We start from the raw sequence: 19,179 nt of genomic DNA, 5'->3' as shown, positions 1-19,179 counted from the left end.
ACACACATCAAGCATGTCCACAGGGTCACACATTCACACACCATCTCACTGACATGAACATATCAGTCAGACAGGTTTGTAAATGACAGTGAAGTTTATTAAAACATATCAGAGAATGGGGCTAATGAGAGAATACAGAGAGGGAAGCAGAATCATTTCATTATGAAGAGCAGCGGTTTTATTTAATCTGTCAGAGAGCTGAATGGGTTAGAAAAAAATGACTGCAGTCAGAGGCACTGAATGATGCCAATTCGAAAGATGTACTATCAGAGATGGCCACTGGGCAACTCAGTGTGTTATTTCAATGCTGATTTCAAAATGCTTTTCATAGCTGTCGGAGAAGGACCGCAAAAACATAAAAAATAAAAAGATAAAACATTCCAAAGACCATTGAAACTTTAAAGGCAAACTCTGTAATTAATGTATTAATTAAAAATAGTAATATAGGAATGTAACTGAAATTATGTACATTAGCCTGAGATGAAGACTGAAATCATGATTAATAAAGGAATTTCGTTCCATTGACTTCCATTGACTTCCATTCATTCGCATGCAAATGCGTCAGACCGGAAACGCAGGCTCATGTGAAAAATTTTGCATTTCGCTGCGTTCGAAAGTTCAAGTTTGGTGAACTCTGACCTGCGAATTCGCATCACGTGAAGTCGTGTGACCAGTAGATGATCGATACATCACTGCATGACCTCTCTGTACAGAAATTAAAAAAAGGAAGGAAGTGCTAATTTTAGCCGTAGCGCAGCATCCTATTTTATATAATACATATTTAAAAGATAATAAAAAAGGCTGCATGGTTCGCAGTGTCAGTGGAAACGGGAACAGATGGTACATTTGAATGAGGACACGTTCTATAATTTTTTTATTGTTTAGTGTGTATATATTTATAGAGAGAGAGAGACAGAGAGTACAATATAATAAGACACTTTCGACGACGTCGCAAAAGACACAGTACAAGCACAGATTAATCCATGTTGTGATAACTGAGGGGAAACCGTTATATCTTGCTCCCGCCCATATTCACAGCGGCGTCTGAAATAATTTTGCACATTCAAAGGCTAGTGTGACCGCACCTTAATACTGATATACTAATCTATATACTAAGTAAATTTAAAACTAAAGCTCAAAAAAAATAAAAATAATAATTTGCAGTTGAAGTACTAAAGTTACTAACGCCAACACTTAAACTAAAATAAAAATACATTAAAGCTAATTAAAAAATATTTTAAAAACAAAAAACAATAAATATGACAAAAGAACATAAAACCAATTAAAACAAACTAAAATTAAATGAAAAGAGAAAATATACTAATGTAAACTAATTAAAAATATTAACAAATACTCTTAAGAGTATAAATAATACTAAAATAATAAATGGGTTATTCATATAGTGGTCACCAATACTGTGAGGTTTGCCTGTGTATATACTGTCAAAGTGAGGTGCGCTCCTGACTGAATGTGTGTTCTTACTGACCAGTCAATGTATCCATGGCAACATGGAGTTACCAAGTCAGAATCAGAATAAATAAATTAAAAGTTGTAGCTGCTGGTTGAAGGATACATTTATGAAGAAAGCCAAAGGTTTTTTTTCTGTTTATGTGACACATTCACCTACTGCACTCTTTGAGGTAGTGGGTGGATATAGATGGATGTTGCTATTAGATATTCTTTATGTTCTGTGTTCAGATGCATGTAGCAGCAGTATGTCAAGCTCTTACTGAGGATATACAGTATACACATGCTTGGATATGCTCTTTTCATCTAACTTTCACACACTCGTTCTTTGACTATGTCCTCCCATGGCCTTTCCATCTTGCCTTATAAAAGAATCAAATGAACACACAAGTGTATAAAAGCAATACGAGCTGAATTTTAACAGGGTTGTTATCAGAGGTGTAGTGGTAAAAAAAGAGGCGGGTAAACTATAAATTCTGGGTGACCACATCATGGCCACTGCCTACACGTGATGGTCCACAAATGCCTCGTTTTGTCCACAACTTTTTTTTTTACTTTTGTCTTAAAATGTTTTGTCCTATCTCTGTCTCTCCTCTCTCTGTTTCTTCTCCCTTAAATTGTCCTATCTCTGTTCCTTCATTTTCTTTTTGTCTTACCTCTTTTCCTCCTCTATAGACTAACCCTTTCAGACAAACCATTAAAATAAATTAAGTATGCATTCAATGTTTAGGTACCTAGTCTGAATGCTATAGCAAAACAAAAACAACAAATATTAAGAATATATTTATTAAATGTATAATTTTTTTTTTTTGAATGTAGGATATCAACTACATACTAACCACAACTAAAGTGTAGATACAAGTGTGGTCATGCTTCATTTCAAATCTGAAGATGATATATCTAAAATTATGCATTTTAGAATTGTAAGACCATACCATGGGAGGCTCTGGAGAAGTTTTAGAAAAGGCTGATAAGATGCTTTCATATATTTTATCAATGACACAGACTGCAATGACACTTGAGTGACTTGAGTCAGTGGCATGAATCTACCGTGAATCAAATTAACCTCAAAAACATACATACAAGTTTAGTACTGTTTTCCGGGCTCATTCACTTTGGGCTTGTAGCCGAGACCATTTGCTGGCATCAGGAGGAGGGCTGCTGTCTTGACGGCACTTAAAAATTTTTTGAATCTTGATGCAGTCTGTTGCACGTCGTTCTTGAACCATTCGTTCATTTTGAACAAACCTTTAATATGACTTGGGACTACCGAGTTGTCTCAGAGAGTGATTCCTTCATTTTGTGTTGTCCGCACATGCACATTACGCAACATATTGGTTCTGAATCGACAGGTGAGGTCAGAGTCTTTTTATTCTTCCTGTCAGTCCCATAGAGACGGAAAGAGAAAATATTAGTTCATTTTGCTGAACGAGACTCAAAGACCCGAGTCAGTAAAATGATCCGAACTTACCACTACTACTGACAACTCTGCGAGTAATTGGTCAACACTGACAGTTGCAGCGCAATATGAAAGACTTCGTCTTAGGTTTAACAACAAACAACCTATGAAACTAATAATGAACAATATGCAACTAAAACGACATAAACTTAATTTAAGTTGTGGCCTAATGGTTAGAGAGTCGGACTGGCAATCAAAAGGTTGTGAGTTCGAGTCTCGGGCCCGCAGGAATTGTTGGGGGTGCATGTAAAGTTCTCTCTCCACCTTCAATACCATGACTGAGGTGCCCTTGAGCAAGGCATCGAACCCCAACTGCTCCCCGGGCGCTGCAGCATAAATGGCTGCCCACTGCTCTGGGTGTGTGTTCACAGTGTGTGTGTGTGTGTGTGTGTGTGTGTGTTCACTGCTGTGTGTGTGCACTATATATATATATATATATATATATATATATATATATATATATATATATATATATTATTTTTTTTTTTTTAATTAGACTGAACTATTTTAATCAAGATATTTTGATACTGAATAAAAAATTTAGCTGTTGAGCAAATTCTTAAACGCAGCTGATTGGCCACTGTCTGCACACGCTCAACAGATATGACTGTGATTGACTACAATGATCATCTTTACACTCTTCACAATAGTCAATCAGTGGTGTTTAAGAATCCGTTTAACAGCGCTCGAATGTTAGCAGGAAATGAACGTTCTTAAAATTTAATTACCAACTAGAACCGAACTCGGTACTTTTGACAACACTACTATACAGTGTATAAAACTTCCTCAAGTTACACCTAGTGGAGGTAAAACACCGACAACTTTTATTCCTTTTTACATAAATTATGATTACAATGCAGATTATCAAACAATAAATAATTTTTTTTTTTGTGCAGTTTCTTGCAAAATACGATATTATGGCACTTTTACCATAGCGTTTAATTTATAAACGAATATATTTTGATGTTTGCAACACATAACTAGCTCTATTTTTATGGCTTTTCTAACATGGTAAACTTGCTTGATAGAGTACCTGGTACAGCACTGCACTTACAACGCTAAGTGCTCATGGGTCCCCGTAAACATGAATCATGATAAAGAGTTCAAAGACTTGAAGATGAAAGATAAAATGTTGTGGTTAACACTATCAGTTACAGTTTAAATTAGGTGGACATTTCATTTTAAACATGACAGAACATTGACTTTTCATGCCACTCACTGGATACCATGATATGTACACTCAACATAAAAAAGAATAAATAAGAATAAAAAATAAATAAATTATGTTTCAAATGTTTCAAATTAAACTGAATGCACTTTCAGCAATACTCACTGGACATGTCACCATGTTGAAAGCGTCGCCAAACATATCATATCATTTTGCAGAAATGTTGCCCCAGGGATGTATCTCCAAGGAGTCTTTTATAATCTGCAATCTTGGATTTTTTTTTTTTCGGCTGAACTTAGAATTTGGAAAAAAAGTTTGAAAAATGTTCTTTATGTTGGGACCATGTGTGATGCCTAAACATTTTTTCTAGGTAGTGTGCATAACATCTTCTCGTTTTCTGACTCTCTTGCTCTGTGGGATTGTGTGCTATGAACAAATACCCAGAGGTTATCTCGCCTCTGGTCATGGACACCTCCAGGGTTTATCATGTGATATTGTATGTGAGAGGGTGAGTGACCTAGATTTTGGAGGTACTCTAGCCTGTTCTAGGTTATCTTCAGACAGATTTGTGTTACAACACTCATCCACACAAACATAACACAAGCCGTGCTTTCATCCAGTAATCATTGCTCTCCAAACAACACAATGTCCCCCTTCAACATTCATTCGGTATCTTACAAACCTCACACACTAAAAGCAGCTCACTGGTCAATCGATAAAGATCTTATCAGTAAAACCCATCCCCAGCAGCTTCTCTGTGAGGATGAACCACGAGGTACAGTAAATCACCAAGGGATTCAGTCGTTCTCTTCAAACTGGAGATTCAGTCTGATGAATTAGCCAGACATAAAGCGTAAAGCTTTAGCTGTTTCTCAGCCCAGAATCAAGTTCATCTGAAACACAGACAGTGTCACTGTGATATGCCGCCGGCTCAGAGACAAGACTTTCATGGCTTTCCTTCTGATGAATAGAGCTTCCAAACTGAAACACTGGCCATAAAACACCCTCAGTAAAGGACATGACAGAATGAGCTTCGCAGGAAACTCTACCATACAATATTATATATTAAATTAAAATCAACTAAATGTTGTTGTATCTATTATTGTACACAAATATAAAAGGGTTATATGAAAACCAAAATATTATGATACAATTCTTGTTTTTTGGAATGTAGTGACAATTCTGAATGATTTATCTATACATATTAATATTTTTCCATTTTAACACGGTTTTACCACAGTTTATCACTGTTGCCGTGAGTTTATTCATGTCCGCAGGTTGAAGCGACCCCAATGACATGATATTTAGCACCTGGAATGTGAATTTTAATGGGGGATCCCCCCTTGAATCGCGACTGGGCTAGTTTTGAGAAGACACCCTGCTACCAGCTCTTCAGCTTGTTGTTTCAACAGGAAATGCATCAACACAGGAAAGTAAACTCCTCATCATGGGGTCTGAGAGATGGCAACTTGTGCATGTAATAATGAGTCTAAATGTTTTTTGCTTCACACGATCAATATTAAACACATATACACACCCAAACAAATAAAACATATATTAACTCTAACTCCTAAACACATAACGGCAGTCTAATGCACCAATTGCTCAGATTAAAATACACACAAACACGCACAGTCTTTCTGTCTCGCATTGTTTGCTTACCCATCTCAGCAGGCTGTGTTGTAATATGCTGTGATTATCCCTGATCGTCAGACGGAAAAATCGCACATAAATTTTCACTTAATTACAGCAGTGAAGGAGAGACGGCAAGAGAAAGAGAGAAACCTGAGGGTGAAAGCGAATGGGGCGTGAGGAACCCCACAATAAAATGCACGCTGTCTGACTTTGCCTCTGAGGGAAATATTTTTTGAAAATATAAGCCTGTTTCTGTGTCATCATATCAGTTATACAACCATAGTGCCAAAGGTCTCATTAAATTGCGGCGAATGGTTACACATTAGTGCACAAAGGTTAGAGAGAATGAGGAAATGACACTTAACGAGTTGTCATATGTTAGGCGTTCTGGAAATTTCTGCTGTGCTTATAAATTCTAATCACATTATTCTATATATATATTGATTCGAGAAGGGTCGGTCAAGACAATCTCGGGAAATCAAAACAAACATCAAGGTTATGTAATAAGACATGAAACATTACGGAATTAAATTGTTTCCCATGCTTCCTCAAGGTCGAGAGTAATCAGAATGTTGACGGCACATAAATGAAATGGCATTTTGATTAGAGAGAGACGTAAACAGGGCAAAAAGTGACCTCGGCAGCGGCCGTTTAGTGGGTGGAAACAAATCAGATGCTTGGAGTTGAAAAAGACTCTCTGAAGGAAAATGAAAGACCATTAAATACAGTGAGTTATCTAAGAAATCTAAACTGTTAGAGCTAAAATCAAATAAGTAAATACAATTAAATTAAAAAGTAAAATCTGTTGCTGTGTTTCATAGAAATGTCATACAAATGTTTCACTGTTTTAAACGCATTAAAAAAATGGACTAAAAGAGCTCTCTGAAGGATATTAAATACAATAAGATAAATAATCAATAAAAATCTATACATAAATAGATAAATGGGTTTGAAACAAATGTTTGACATTTTAAGCACATTTCAGAGAATTTGTCTATAAAGAATGTGAAGTACTCAATTTGCTACAGTATGCATCTTATCATGAGTTGAATGGCCTTCTTGCTTTGGGTAGATACTGTATACTGTAGCAATTATACATATTACATGCTGCCAGAAGACTCAGCAGAATAACTGCAATAATTGGAGAGACACAACAGGGCAAAATGTGACCTCAGCTGCACCTGCTTGCTGTTGAAAAAAAAAAAAAAAAAAAATATATATATATATATATATATATATATATATATATATATATATTTTTTTTTTTTTAAAATTCTAATAGAAAAAGAATAATAATAATAGAAAAAAAAAGATATTAAGGAAAGAATATTGAAAGCTAACAGAAAATTTCGAAATACAGTGAGCTACCTAAAAAAATCGTCTTGGGGGGGGGGGGTCTTCATGCTTTGATGTAAAAAAAAAAGGTTATATTTACAAAGATCTAGTTGTGTTTCAAACAAATGTTTCCCATTATTTGCCATAATGTAGCAATTATAAATATTGTTACTTAATGCTACCAGTTGACACAGCAGAATAACTGCAATAACTTACATAATGAGGGCTGAGAGTCTTTAGCCCAGGGAGGTGCTGGCAGACTTTTGCATTGCGTTGTTGTTTTCTGTCTAATATAGCATTAACATTAACTGTGAAAAAGCTGTCATCTCTTTGTTAATTCATAGTCAATTACGAATGGAAACACCTGACCTAATAATCAAAACACAGCATCGCCTATCAGCCTTTTCCAGTCATGTTTTTCTAAGTGTGAATTCTTGTGAATTTGCATTAGCAAAATTATTAGTATTAAAACCCAGCATGATTCCAGTTAATTACGCCCACTTTTTGCTCCACTGTCACTCTGTATGAGGCCTAAGCAGCACTGCTATGGTAATCCACAAATTAAAAGTGAAAACTTCCTAAAATTGTGAAGGACTGCAAACTTTACCTAGGTCATAGACAACTTGACATAATATTTCATTAGTGTTTCATCAGCCTTGTGTCTTCCTCTTTGCCCTTAGGCTCAGGGATGTCTGTCTCTGAAGCATATCACAGAGCATCTGTATGAATTACTAATATAAGATCTTTATTTGGGTCTAGATCTTCATCTGTGTCACGGTGACAAAAGGCCCCAAATCACTCCTCATCGTCTTAATCACCGCACACCATATGCTCCCTCCTGAGACCTGTCAGAACTTCACGTCTCTCCTCAGCCTTTCTGTTTTACGAACATCATATTTTTAACCATATGTGATGATATTACAGATGAGAAAAGGAAGCATAGATGGCAAAAAAGCTGAATTCTGAATGGTGCACCTCAATGAGCATAATAAATCACCAGTCGCATGCATTGTGCCAATGAGCACAGAGAGACGATCTGCTTTGGTTTCATTCCAGTTCTATTCTTATTCATTTAAAAATCCTTTCCATGTTTATTCTTAGAACATATGTTTGATGAAATGCTGTTGTCACAGCCCTCCCACTGGCAATAAGCCTCCATCTAAAGCTGTCAGTCACTGATTTGTGTCAAAAAAACAAAAAAACCCTTGGATGGAAAGATGGAATGAGTGATTTAATATGGAAGAGAGACCGAGATCTGGACAGCTTAATGATCAGTCTCAGAGCTTAATGAACCCCTGCATGTCAACTCTGACAGTGAGCCACATCTTCAACAAAAGATCGGTCCAAGAAAACACAGCACCATTCATAATCAAATCAATTAAGCACTCGGTTCTGGTGATTACGGTATCTCTATCGAACAATACCACAACACTTACTGACACTCCATACACCATATAGTTAATAGTCCTGCTCTTACGTGTATGTCTACCACTAAAGCTTTTGTTTGACAAGAGGTGCAGTGTGAATCTGACAACTTCTCTAAAAATACAATGGAGAAAACATACCGCCTTCCACTCCGTTCTCGCTAACAATGTTGTGTCTTATTATGGAGCCATACAGGCATGTATGTGAAATTGCAGCTTGCTTTCATACACACAAATAGCTTCAAACATGACAAGATCATAAACACAACAACAGCAATCATCACGTTATGAAAGCAGCCTCTTTTTTCACCTCCTTTTTGCTAATTTACACATAGATTTCAGCTTTCCTATGCTGTTTTTACTGGCATTATTGCATATCCCTGCTGTACTTTTGGTGCATTTTTTTTAGTTTAGTAGCTCTACAGTTCATTAGAATTAAATGTAAATGGTATACTGTGATATCAAGAGTAGGAAAAGACTGATGTAGCTGCGTGTGCTGGAAAATTACACTGATTAATTCTGTCTGTATTATAGTAATTTATTGTATATTTACTGATTATCTGTAATAGTGTGATCTCCACAGTAATGCTCAAGTGTTTCGTGACTATTTATTGATTTCTGTAAATATTTTTTGCTGCATTTTACACTAGTTTCCAAGTGAAATGTTTAATGTTCCATTTACATGCTCATAAATGTACCCTGATGTTAAATAAGATTTGCATTATATTTAAATATAAAATATAAGTATTTGAGGTAATCATTTTTATTGTATATATCCTTACATTAAATAAACACAAACATACTGTGTATACTAATATGCACAAAAAAATCATACTTAAATAAATTGTATAAATATTGCATATATATATATAATTTCAAAATGATCTCTAAATGAGTCTGTTGTATTAAAGCAGAAAATGACCCCTGTTTCAATTTTCTCAAAAAAACTCACTCTGTATGAAAAATAGGGACATGGGTAATATCCTCATAAGTCCCCCTCTTCTTGTAACACCTGTGTCATACCCATGTCATTATACAGAGTTGTGTCCTGATATGTCACAAAAACAAGAGCACACACACACACACACATAGCTTCATAATAGCTACTTGTCACTTCCTCAATAGCTGAGGTTAAATAAAGGACTTAATTCACTCCTATTTGCGTTATTAATTAGAAAAATAAGAAGAGGAGGGATTGGGGGAGAAATGGGGCTAATGCAGCTGGGATGAGCTCATCAACACCGCAGTGAATGCTTTATTTATTAGTTGCGGTGTTCTAATGTGCCCTAATGACATTCATATTCATTACACCTTGCCCCAAGAGCACTTACTCTCACATGTGTTTGTGTGTGTGTGTGTGTGTGTGTGTGTGTGTGTGTGTGTGAGAGAGAGAGCGCAACACAAAGAAAGAGAGTAAAACGTACGTTATTAGGGTGTGTGTGTGTGTCGCGCTCCTTCTTATTATGCTCTCCCTCTTTGGACCTGTGGGATCCAGCTGCACATAAAACCCTGGTTCATTATTCCTCAATTAATTTAGTGGCATGTTTAAAACCTCCGTGTGTGTGTACCAATGTCATTACACCGATGTAATGTCTTCAGTGTCCTGATGAATATGATGGTGGGTGGCCTTTATTGTCTAAAGCTTTGCTTTTTTCAACTGATTGTTTTTTAAAAACCACAGTTTACATTGAATATTAAGTGGACACCCAACACAGCATAAAAAAGTAGTACAAAATTGAATTTACATAGTCGCAACAATTTTTAATGATGTCAAACAACCAGACAGACTTTGTCTAATTTGGCTGTTTGAGATGGATTTGTGTAGATGGATTTCAATTTTTCTTTGACATTGAAAATTAACATACAGAACATGTTTTTTCTTTGCTTGATTTTTCTAATTAACAGGATAGTTGGCCAGAAAAATTTACTATTATGTCATTCCAAACATTTATGACTTTCTTTCTAAATATTGTTTTCCATTAAATACTACTATGGACAAAAATGCAATGGAAGTCAGTGGGAACCAAAATGGATTGTTTAGCAACATTCATTAAACATATCATACTGTATGTTATGTTCCATGTACAGGTTTAGAACAACAACAACAACAACAACAACATATTATTATTATTATTATTATTATTATTATTATTATTATTATTATTATTAATAATAATAAACTATAGAAATGTTCTTCCCACTGGTCCAACATTGTGGTGGTATTCATGTGCACTTATTTTGTATATATGACCATTTCAATAATTCAAGGCAGTAATAGGCACATTCTCCACTTTTAGCCACTGTTGCATTCTGGGTAAGGCAAGGACAGTATGGATAGAGCAGCTCATAGGAGGAATTTCCCGTCATTTCTTTAAATGAGGAGAAAGCTGTCATTAACCGCATGCTGTAGGTCATATTAAACTGGTTCCACAGGGGTGGAAGGTCGTTGTCATTAGCAACCGATTAGTGGTGTTTTGTGGTCATAAACAGACGGATTCGAGATTCGCGCCCAAATGGTTTCTAGGGGAAAAGACAGCAGGTGCAATGACATCCATTCCACAGGGAACAGAGATGCAGGTCAGGCTTGTTATGAAGATGGTGAAGAGACAGGTGGATGTTGTTTGTTTCTGTTGACTGGTTGAGAATAAGCATTATTTAGTGCTTAAATATTCGACTAACAGGAGCATATTTACTTGCATGTGTCCCGTTTAGGTGGATAACTGCATCGGTTTTTGTTTGCTATACAGGAGGTTAAAAAAGAAAGGTTAGCAATTTAGAGATTTGTAGAGCTTATCTGAACATAAACCATGACAGATCTTGAAAAACTGAAGACTGTTTGAAGCAATGAAAAGGGTGCGAGGAATCAGATGATTCTCCTGTTGACTTTCCTTTAGTGTATTATTTCTCTATCTGTGATACTTAGAAGCAAAATGATCTCACACTAAAAGTTATATAAGAAATTACGCAACAATGAAACAATATAGACATTATATCGTACATTTAATATTTATGTGAACATCTGGCTGACAGTTTGCTCATTATAAAAGTCTTAAAGTGCTCTTTTTTTTTTTTTTTTTTTTTTGAATATTCCAATCAGATCATTACAGAATTGTGTTTCAGTGTATTTTCAAACAAATAAAATGTTTGATGTTTTGTGAATGTTTCAATTTATTGTCAAATTCACATAATTAAATAAATAAATAAACTACATAATTTATAAACACCCGCTTTGTGAATCATTGAATTTTTGCCCACAATCATGTTATGAATAAATAAAGAAATAAGGTATTTTTTTTCTGTGAAGTTCTGTGAATTTCAATTTATTGTTAGATTCACATAATAAATATATAAATGAATAGTTTGTGAATGTTTCTTTTTGTTGACAAACTGACATGATAAAATAGATTATTAACACTATTATGCTTTGAGAATAAATAAATTTGTTTACATTATAGAGCCACACAGATGGGAAATCAAAAATTACCTGTATTACAGTGTATGATGTAGCTGTCCATCAGTGTAAACAATGTGCAAAGTAATTAAACCAAAAAGTACACAATTTATAAAGTTATTGGCTTCTAAAGTAAGGAGTCGACTCTGAATCGCTGAAACGAATCGTTATAGATTTCAAATCTTTTGCCCATCTCTATGTACGTCACTAGGAACACTTTGCATAATAATCTCCGCCTACCGTCTTGGGAGAAACAAAGCTCTGACCTGCCCCACCCCCCACACAGACGCTCTGGTTGGTGTGATAGCATCATGTCGAGGAGACAGTAGGTGATTCTCAATGTCAAGGAAGGATCCTCGGAAGCCAGTATTTCGAGGATGCTACGTCATCGACATCCGTCGAAGGACTGTTCCAATGTCGGATCATCGGAATTTCAACCAAGGACTGAGTCCTTGAAGAATATCCCATTCACAGGAAAGGATGCATATGTGTATCCTTCACGCTCTTCGCGCTCTCAAATCACCCACAATCCTATGCGCGCAGCTTTGCTATCTAATGTTAGTTCAAAAATTCAAAATTGTCGAACGTTAACGCAGTCGGAGCATTAACGGTGCAAGAAATTGCTAGCCTGTTCCATTTACGTGTTCTCCGTATGCTAAAGAGGAGTCTCACCTAGCCTCTGAAGGAAGTGACTTGGAAGGGTCAGTACTACCAAGGAAGTATTCTTGACATTGAGAAATGCCTAGTGTGTTTTTAATTGTAAGGGCAAGTTTGTTTTATTTTCACTGCCAAAGAACGAAGCGTTAGGCCATAAAAGAGGGTTCATTACCAACTTTATTTGGACCAACAAGCATCTCCGAATCACAACCTGTAAGTATGATTATATAGTTATGTGTTTGTTTTCTCCCGAGCTTCTTATCAGTATGTGTGCTGTCTGCAGCCTTTGTCTGCGCTGATCTTCATTTACAAACACGTCATTAAAATGAAGTGTAACTCCGTGAATACTCAACGAAGATACATGAGAGAGATATCTATAGAAAGCTTGACATGTCTACTTTAAAACTAATCAAGTGCAGCCGTAAATATTCTGTGATAAAGTAATCCATATCAAAACAACGCAATGTCCGTTTTTCATGTCTCCCTTCATTATATCTAATGTGACCACGCCCCCGCGCTGAACGCGCTATTCAGATTCAAACTGAAGCGCGCGGCTTGAATACGCCAATGACAGTAGAAAAAGCAGCGAGACTGTTCAAGTTTTTTTATTTTTTATTTTATTTTACTGTTTGCTTCGCGATTAGAGGAATAAGACATAATTCACCCCAAAAAGATGCTAACGCATTGTTTACCGTGAAGATGTGTACGGAACAACCAATCAAAACTGACTATGTCAGTTGACCAATCAGAACACAGTATGCTACCAAAAGGTGGGGTTTAAGGAAACTGAATCTTTTGAACAGCTTCGCGCTAACCGTTTGGGGATCTTTGAGAATTGAGGTAATTTTAAAATGATATTTTGACAAAATGACAATGTTTTTTAACCTTGGATGGATTAGAATTTTCATCTTACTGGCTCTTTAAATTATAAATTAACAACCATATTAAAATATATTAATTAATTACCGTATTTTCCAGACTATAAGTCACACTTTTTTTTTTGGCTGGTCCTGCGACTTATATTCAGGTGCGACTTATTTATCAAAATTAATTTGACATGAACCAACAAAAATGTACCAAGAGAAAACATTACCGTCTGCAGTCGCGAGAGGGCGCTCTATGCTGCCAGAGATGCTGCTCAGTGCTCCTCTACTCTGAGCAGCACAGAGCGCCCTCTCGTGGCTGTAGACTGTAATGTTTTCTCTTGGTGCTTGGTTCTAAATAAATGTGACTTATAGTCTAGTGCGACTTATATATGTTTTATTTTTCCTCATCATGACGTATTTTTGGACTGATGCGACTTATACTTAGGTGCGACTTATAGTCCGAAAAATACGGAATGTTTAGCTGTTTTTTTTTTTTCAAATGCAATGAAACCTATTATGACACCCCCTAAGAAAAATGAATAATTAAAAATGTTAAAATATAAGTATCGAATGTCCAGAAAGTTTGTAGACTTGTTCTTAGACATACAACTACTGTATATGTAGAAGTCAGAGACTTCTAGACAGACAGAGCTCTCACTGTATGAGCTCTATGGGACATCTGGTGCGCTGCTACGGTCTCATGGGCTCATAGCCTGGCACTAAATGCCATTGTGTGGCCACTAAGGAACAGGTGGTGCATCACAAGAGGGCAGTGCAACAAGACTCATTATAACAAGAGAGGCAACAGTCTGTCCCCTCTGTGCAGTGCCATACAATGACCGACAGGCCCCTTGGCACTGGTCCCACACCAAACATCTGTCTGAGTACCCATTAAGAGTGTGACCCAGAGCAAAGACGAGGGTGCTGACAGGGAAAATATGGTAAATGATCATTCTGAGCATTAAAATACAAAGCAGTGGGCATTTAAACACATACTGTACAGTACACATATAGAAAATCAATAAATGTCATACTGCATCCACCAGGGAACTGTCTCTCTCGCTTTAACTTTATGGAAGAACAGTCGACCCTAGCTAAAGAATGATAGTGCTGTACAATAAGATTAGACACCTGAGGTATCATAGTTAAATGAAAGTAAAGTAAAACCAACTTAAAAAAATAAATGTTTCAACAATTCTCAATTTTATTCAGTTTACCTATTCAGTACTAAAATAATTGAAACTAAAATTTAAATAAAAATTAAAACGAATAAAAACTATATAGACATATTGTATATATATATATATATATATATATATATATATATATATATATATATATATATATATATATATATATATATATATATATATACACAACAGATTTAATAAACTTTACCTAAAATAAAAATAAATATAAAACTGAAATAAAAATAAATAAAAATGAAATAGACTTAACAAAATTACTAACACTTTAACCTTACATGAAAATGAAAAAAATACAATAATAAAATCTGATTCAAAATATTAATAAAACCTATATAGAAAATTCAATGTGATATATAATTAAAATTAATATAAAACTGAAATAAAAATAAATATTAACATATTAAAAGTAATAGTAATAATAATAATGCCAAAAAAAAAACACAACAGAATTATAGAAACTTTAAATAAAATGAAAATGGAAAAAAAAACAATAATAAAAATTCTAAACATTAATAAAAACTAAAATAGTTTCTCAAAGATATCAACATAACACTGAATAAATGACTGATATAGATAAATAAAAAACTGTTCACCAAAAAAATCTTGAAGAAAAACAAACGAACTAAATAACATGCCACTCTTGCATCTGAGAAACATTAGCATAAACAATAATTCATTCAGTTCTGTCCAAACGTTTCAAATAACAAGATTCAGTTCTATCTTCCAGCCCTATGGCGCTGTGGGTTTATGTTTGAGTGTGTGTGTGGTATCTGCACAGTATGCCTGTGATTTTAAAGCTGACCCCCGCAGACTGAACAAGCCCCCGGGCGTGAGTGTGTGTTTGTCTGTTTACTCATGTGTCTGTATGAGGGCTCGTACCTCTCTTCTTGGAGTCCTTTCTGACGCTGGGTCTGGCAGCAGGCTGGAGCTCGGCCTCTGTTGACATATTAAATCCTTAGTCCTTTACCGTGCAGCTGGGTGGCTGTGACTGGCTCATCTAGAGGGGCTTTCCACTGACTCGGGAACAGTCCACCGCTGCCTCTAGCCTCGACACGGCATCTCATTCACTCCCAGCAAGGGCTGCAAGACAACAGATTGAAGACATTTTGAATGCTTCCAGCCAAAGTGTTACCATATAATGTTAATACCCATTGATTGTCTCATGACATGAAAACACACAAATGCAATTCATACATATAATGACTTGAATACGCCAATTCTATAAGCATCATTTTTATTTAGATAGATAGATAGATAGATAGATAGATAGATAGATAGATAGATAGATAGATAGATAGATAGATAGATAGATAGATAGATAGATAGATAGATAGATGGATGGATAGATGGATGAATGGAGGGATAGATGGATGGATAGAGGGATAGATAGATGTATGGATGCATGGATGGAATGGAGGGATAGATAGATAGATGGATGGATGAATGGAGGGATAGATAGATGGATGGATAGAGGGATATATGGATGGATGGGTGGATGGATGGAGGGATAGATAGATAGATATATGGATGGATGGATGGATGAATGGAGGGATAGATAGATAGATGGATGGATGAATGGAGGGAAAGACAGATAGGTAGACAGACAGACAGACAGACAGACAGACAGATAGATAGATAGATAGATAGATAGATAGATAGATAGATAGATAGATAGATAGATAGATAGATAGATAGATTTAAATATTTATTTCTATGTACTTATTTTTTATATGAAATATGTTCATATGTATTTGTTTGTTCATTTGTTCGATCGTTCAGTTTCTTTATCTTGGACTCACTGTACTGTACTGTACTGTTTACACAATATATAAAAGCCTGGAATACACTCAAATACAAAAGTTCAGAAGGCCAAATGTCTTCTGAAAGCCCTGCAGATGACAACTTGCAGAACATGTAAATAATTGTTTATACTGTTGATGTTAATAATGTTGGACAGTGTGACATCGCTCTTTCTGAAGGAGGTTTTGCCTTGTTTTCTCACAGTGTTTCCTCTCCCTGCAGCTGGAAAGAGGCAAGAGGAAGCACTGAATTGTTTCATCAGCTCTCTCTCTCGCCTCTCACCTTGTCATCGCATGAGCAAACAGCGCCAGCTTCCTTTCCTGTGCACCTCCACCATCGCCTCCTTCGCTTCCTTCACCAGCCCGCTCCTCTGGCGCTGCCAGTCGGGAGGTGGGAAGCACCTTTCATGTGTTAATTGGCCTCAGTGGCACTGTAGCATCACTGCAGGTGCCAGAGCCATCAGCAGATCAACCCTGCTCCACCTCACAACAGCAATCAGACCGCAGGGACCGGCGCTAACTGCTCAGGCGGGCCAGCCGAACATCATGGCATCACTTAGAAATCCATACACCTCGAGATGTATCGACTGGGATGAGTCACACAGCACAACATCCTAAGTTTATGGACCGACATGATACAATCTACAAACAACAAACTAAATCTACATTTTAAATTCCCTCATTATTAAATCACAAACCTGTATGACTTCCCTTTTTCTGTGGAAAATATTATAAGGTAAAAAAAAAAAAAAACCTTATTTAAATTAATGTATTATTTCATCTAGGTGTCAAGGCAATATTTCTCGAATTTGTTTAGTGAACTACTAAAATTATTAAAACATGAATGAATGAATGGATGAATGGATGGATGAATGAATGAACAAATGAATGAATGAATGGACGGATGACTGGATGAATGAATGAATGAATAAATGAATGAATGAATCAATGAATCAATGAATGAATCAATCAATATTTACTATAAGTGCATACATATTCTATTACAATAAAATGATAAAGACTATATAAAAATAATGCTTAAACGTTCAATTATTATTTATTTCTGCGAGCTGCCATTGCAATATTTTTAGTTTGTTTGTTTAACTGACTAAAATAACTAAAAGTAAACATAAATAATATAAAAAACTGCATGAATTTCCAATTAAATAAAATATTTTATATAATAATAAATATTATAAATATTTTTTTAAATGTCTAAATATACAAATAACACAAAAAAAAATTCAACCTTGAAATGAAATAAAAATTATAATTATTATTATTTTGTGCTTTTGTTTTTGCTGTGTGGACTTTTAGTTTGTAGTTTTGTCTAGTTCCTGTCTTGATCATATACACAGCATTTGTTAATCTTGTTAACCCTTGTGTTTCCTGTGTTCGCAGTCGGGTTTTGTTCATTTATGGCTATTTGTTTTTTGTTCACTTTGTTATACTTTTTGTCAATGATACTAAAATAACACTGAAATGGGGTCCAGAATTCAATGTTTCGGAATTCCATTCACTTTCATTGTACGGACAAAAACTTGTTTAATTTCTTTTTGTGAAGGAAGAAAGAAAGTCATACAGGATTGGAAAGTCACGGGGACAAATTTGTAATTTTGGGGGGAACTAGCTCTTTAAATATATTTGGTAGTATCAGATTTACTTGTACTCCATATCAGTTTTTTGGATGAGATTTAGATGCTCAGTTCCAAGCCCACATCCGAAATGTAAAGCCTTAATACCAGTAAATCAGGAGAATTAGTCTGCCCCACAAAAAACTAAATGTATTGCAAAGTTAAAGCCCAAACACATCAGTTCTGAGTGCAGCAGCTTTGAGAGGGCTAGTCTGCGAAAGCCTCTAAAGTCCAGGGCTCCGCTCAGCAGGCCGGGGTAGCGGCCACTGTAAGCTGCCGCCGAGGGATTTAAACAGCCATTTCATTTGGAGCTCCAGCCACCGCCTGGCCACGCGCCGCACATTGTGTGCAGAACATTTAATTCCGAATGGAGAGAGCATGTCGCAGAGCAGCGGAGATTCACACGGCGCTCTTTATCTGAGAGAAACACACAGAGAGGAGCCGTGAGTCAGTCCAATTACTGCCATTATCTCGCGGAGAGAGGGAGACCGAGTTCCCCGCTAAGCATTTTCCCATTCTAGCCATTTTCTTTCCATTTTCATTAGCTTCTCACTTCACCTTCGCTCTATGCATCTGGAATTGTGTAATCCTTGATACTATTCAGCCCAGCTGGCTCGCTGTCCTGCAATGAAAATCTCTGAATGTCGTATTGTCACTTTCAGGGAAAAATACCATTGTTTGCTTCACCTTTTATATCCAACATGAACAAAAACATAGAAAATAGAATGGAAATTGTGGCACGGCAGTCAACGCATGACCTTGGGGCTCATATGGGATAAGCAAGTTTGAGTCTGACCTGCAACATCACATTTTTGTCCCATTCTTTCCCTACGCTCTCATAAAGCAAAAATGTATGTTAACTACACATTTCCTGCCAGAAGCATATATTATTTTTCTGTTTGAAGACGAAGACCAAGTATTTTTCTCTTATGTACCCTCCTCTCTTCCTCCCCGAGACATAAGGCGAGGTCTGGTGCATCATTCTCATGAGGCATGAGAGATATTTCTAATATCTAGGTTAAGGTCTCCTCTGGGACATGCCACACATTCAGAGCGTGTGAGGAAAGTGGGTGAGC

General features: G+C 36.0%; 1 protein-coding gene across 11 annotated transcripts in view; it reads right to left on the bottom strand.

Moving 5' to 3' along the window:
• Positions 1-19,179, bottom strand: part of LOC127984265 (disabled homolog 1-like) — a 165,251-nt gene that overhangs the window by 89,439 nt on the left and 56,633 nt on the right. For all 11 annotated transcript variants that reach the window (XM_052586827.1, XM_052586833.1, XM_052586830.1 and 8 more), the window contains exon 2: positions 15,550-15,750. In XM_052586827.1, the coding sequence (XP_052442787.1) occupies positions 15,550-15,616 (67 nt within the window). In that variant the 5' untranslated portion in view covers positions 15,617-15,750. The remainder of the gene's footprint in view (positions 1-15,549; positions 15,751-19,179) is intronic.

The sequence above is a fragment of the Carassius gibelio genome, chromosome B20, assembly GCF_023724105.1.
Source record: "Carassius gibelio isolate Cgi1373 ecotype wild population from Czech Republic chromosome B20, carGib1.2-hapl.c, whole genome shotgun sequence".
NCBI lineage: Eukaryota > Metazoa > Chordata > Actinopteri > Cypriniformes > Cyprinidae > Carassius > Carassius gibelio.
This window is presented reverse-complemented; position numbering and strand designations above follow the sequence as displayed.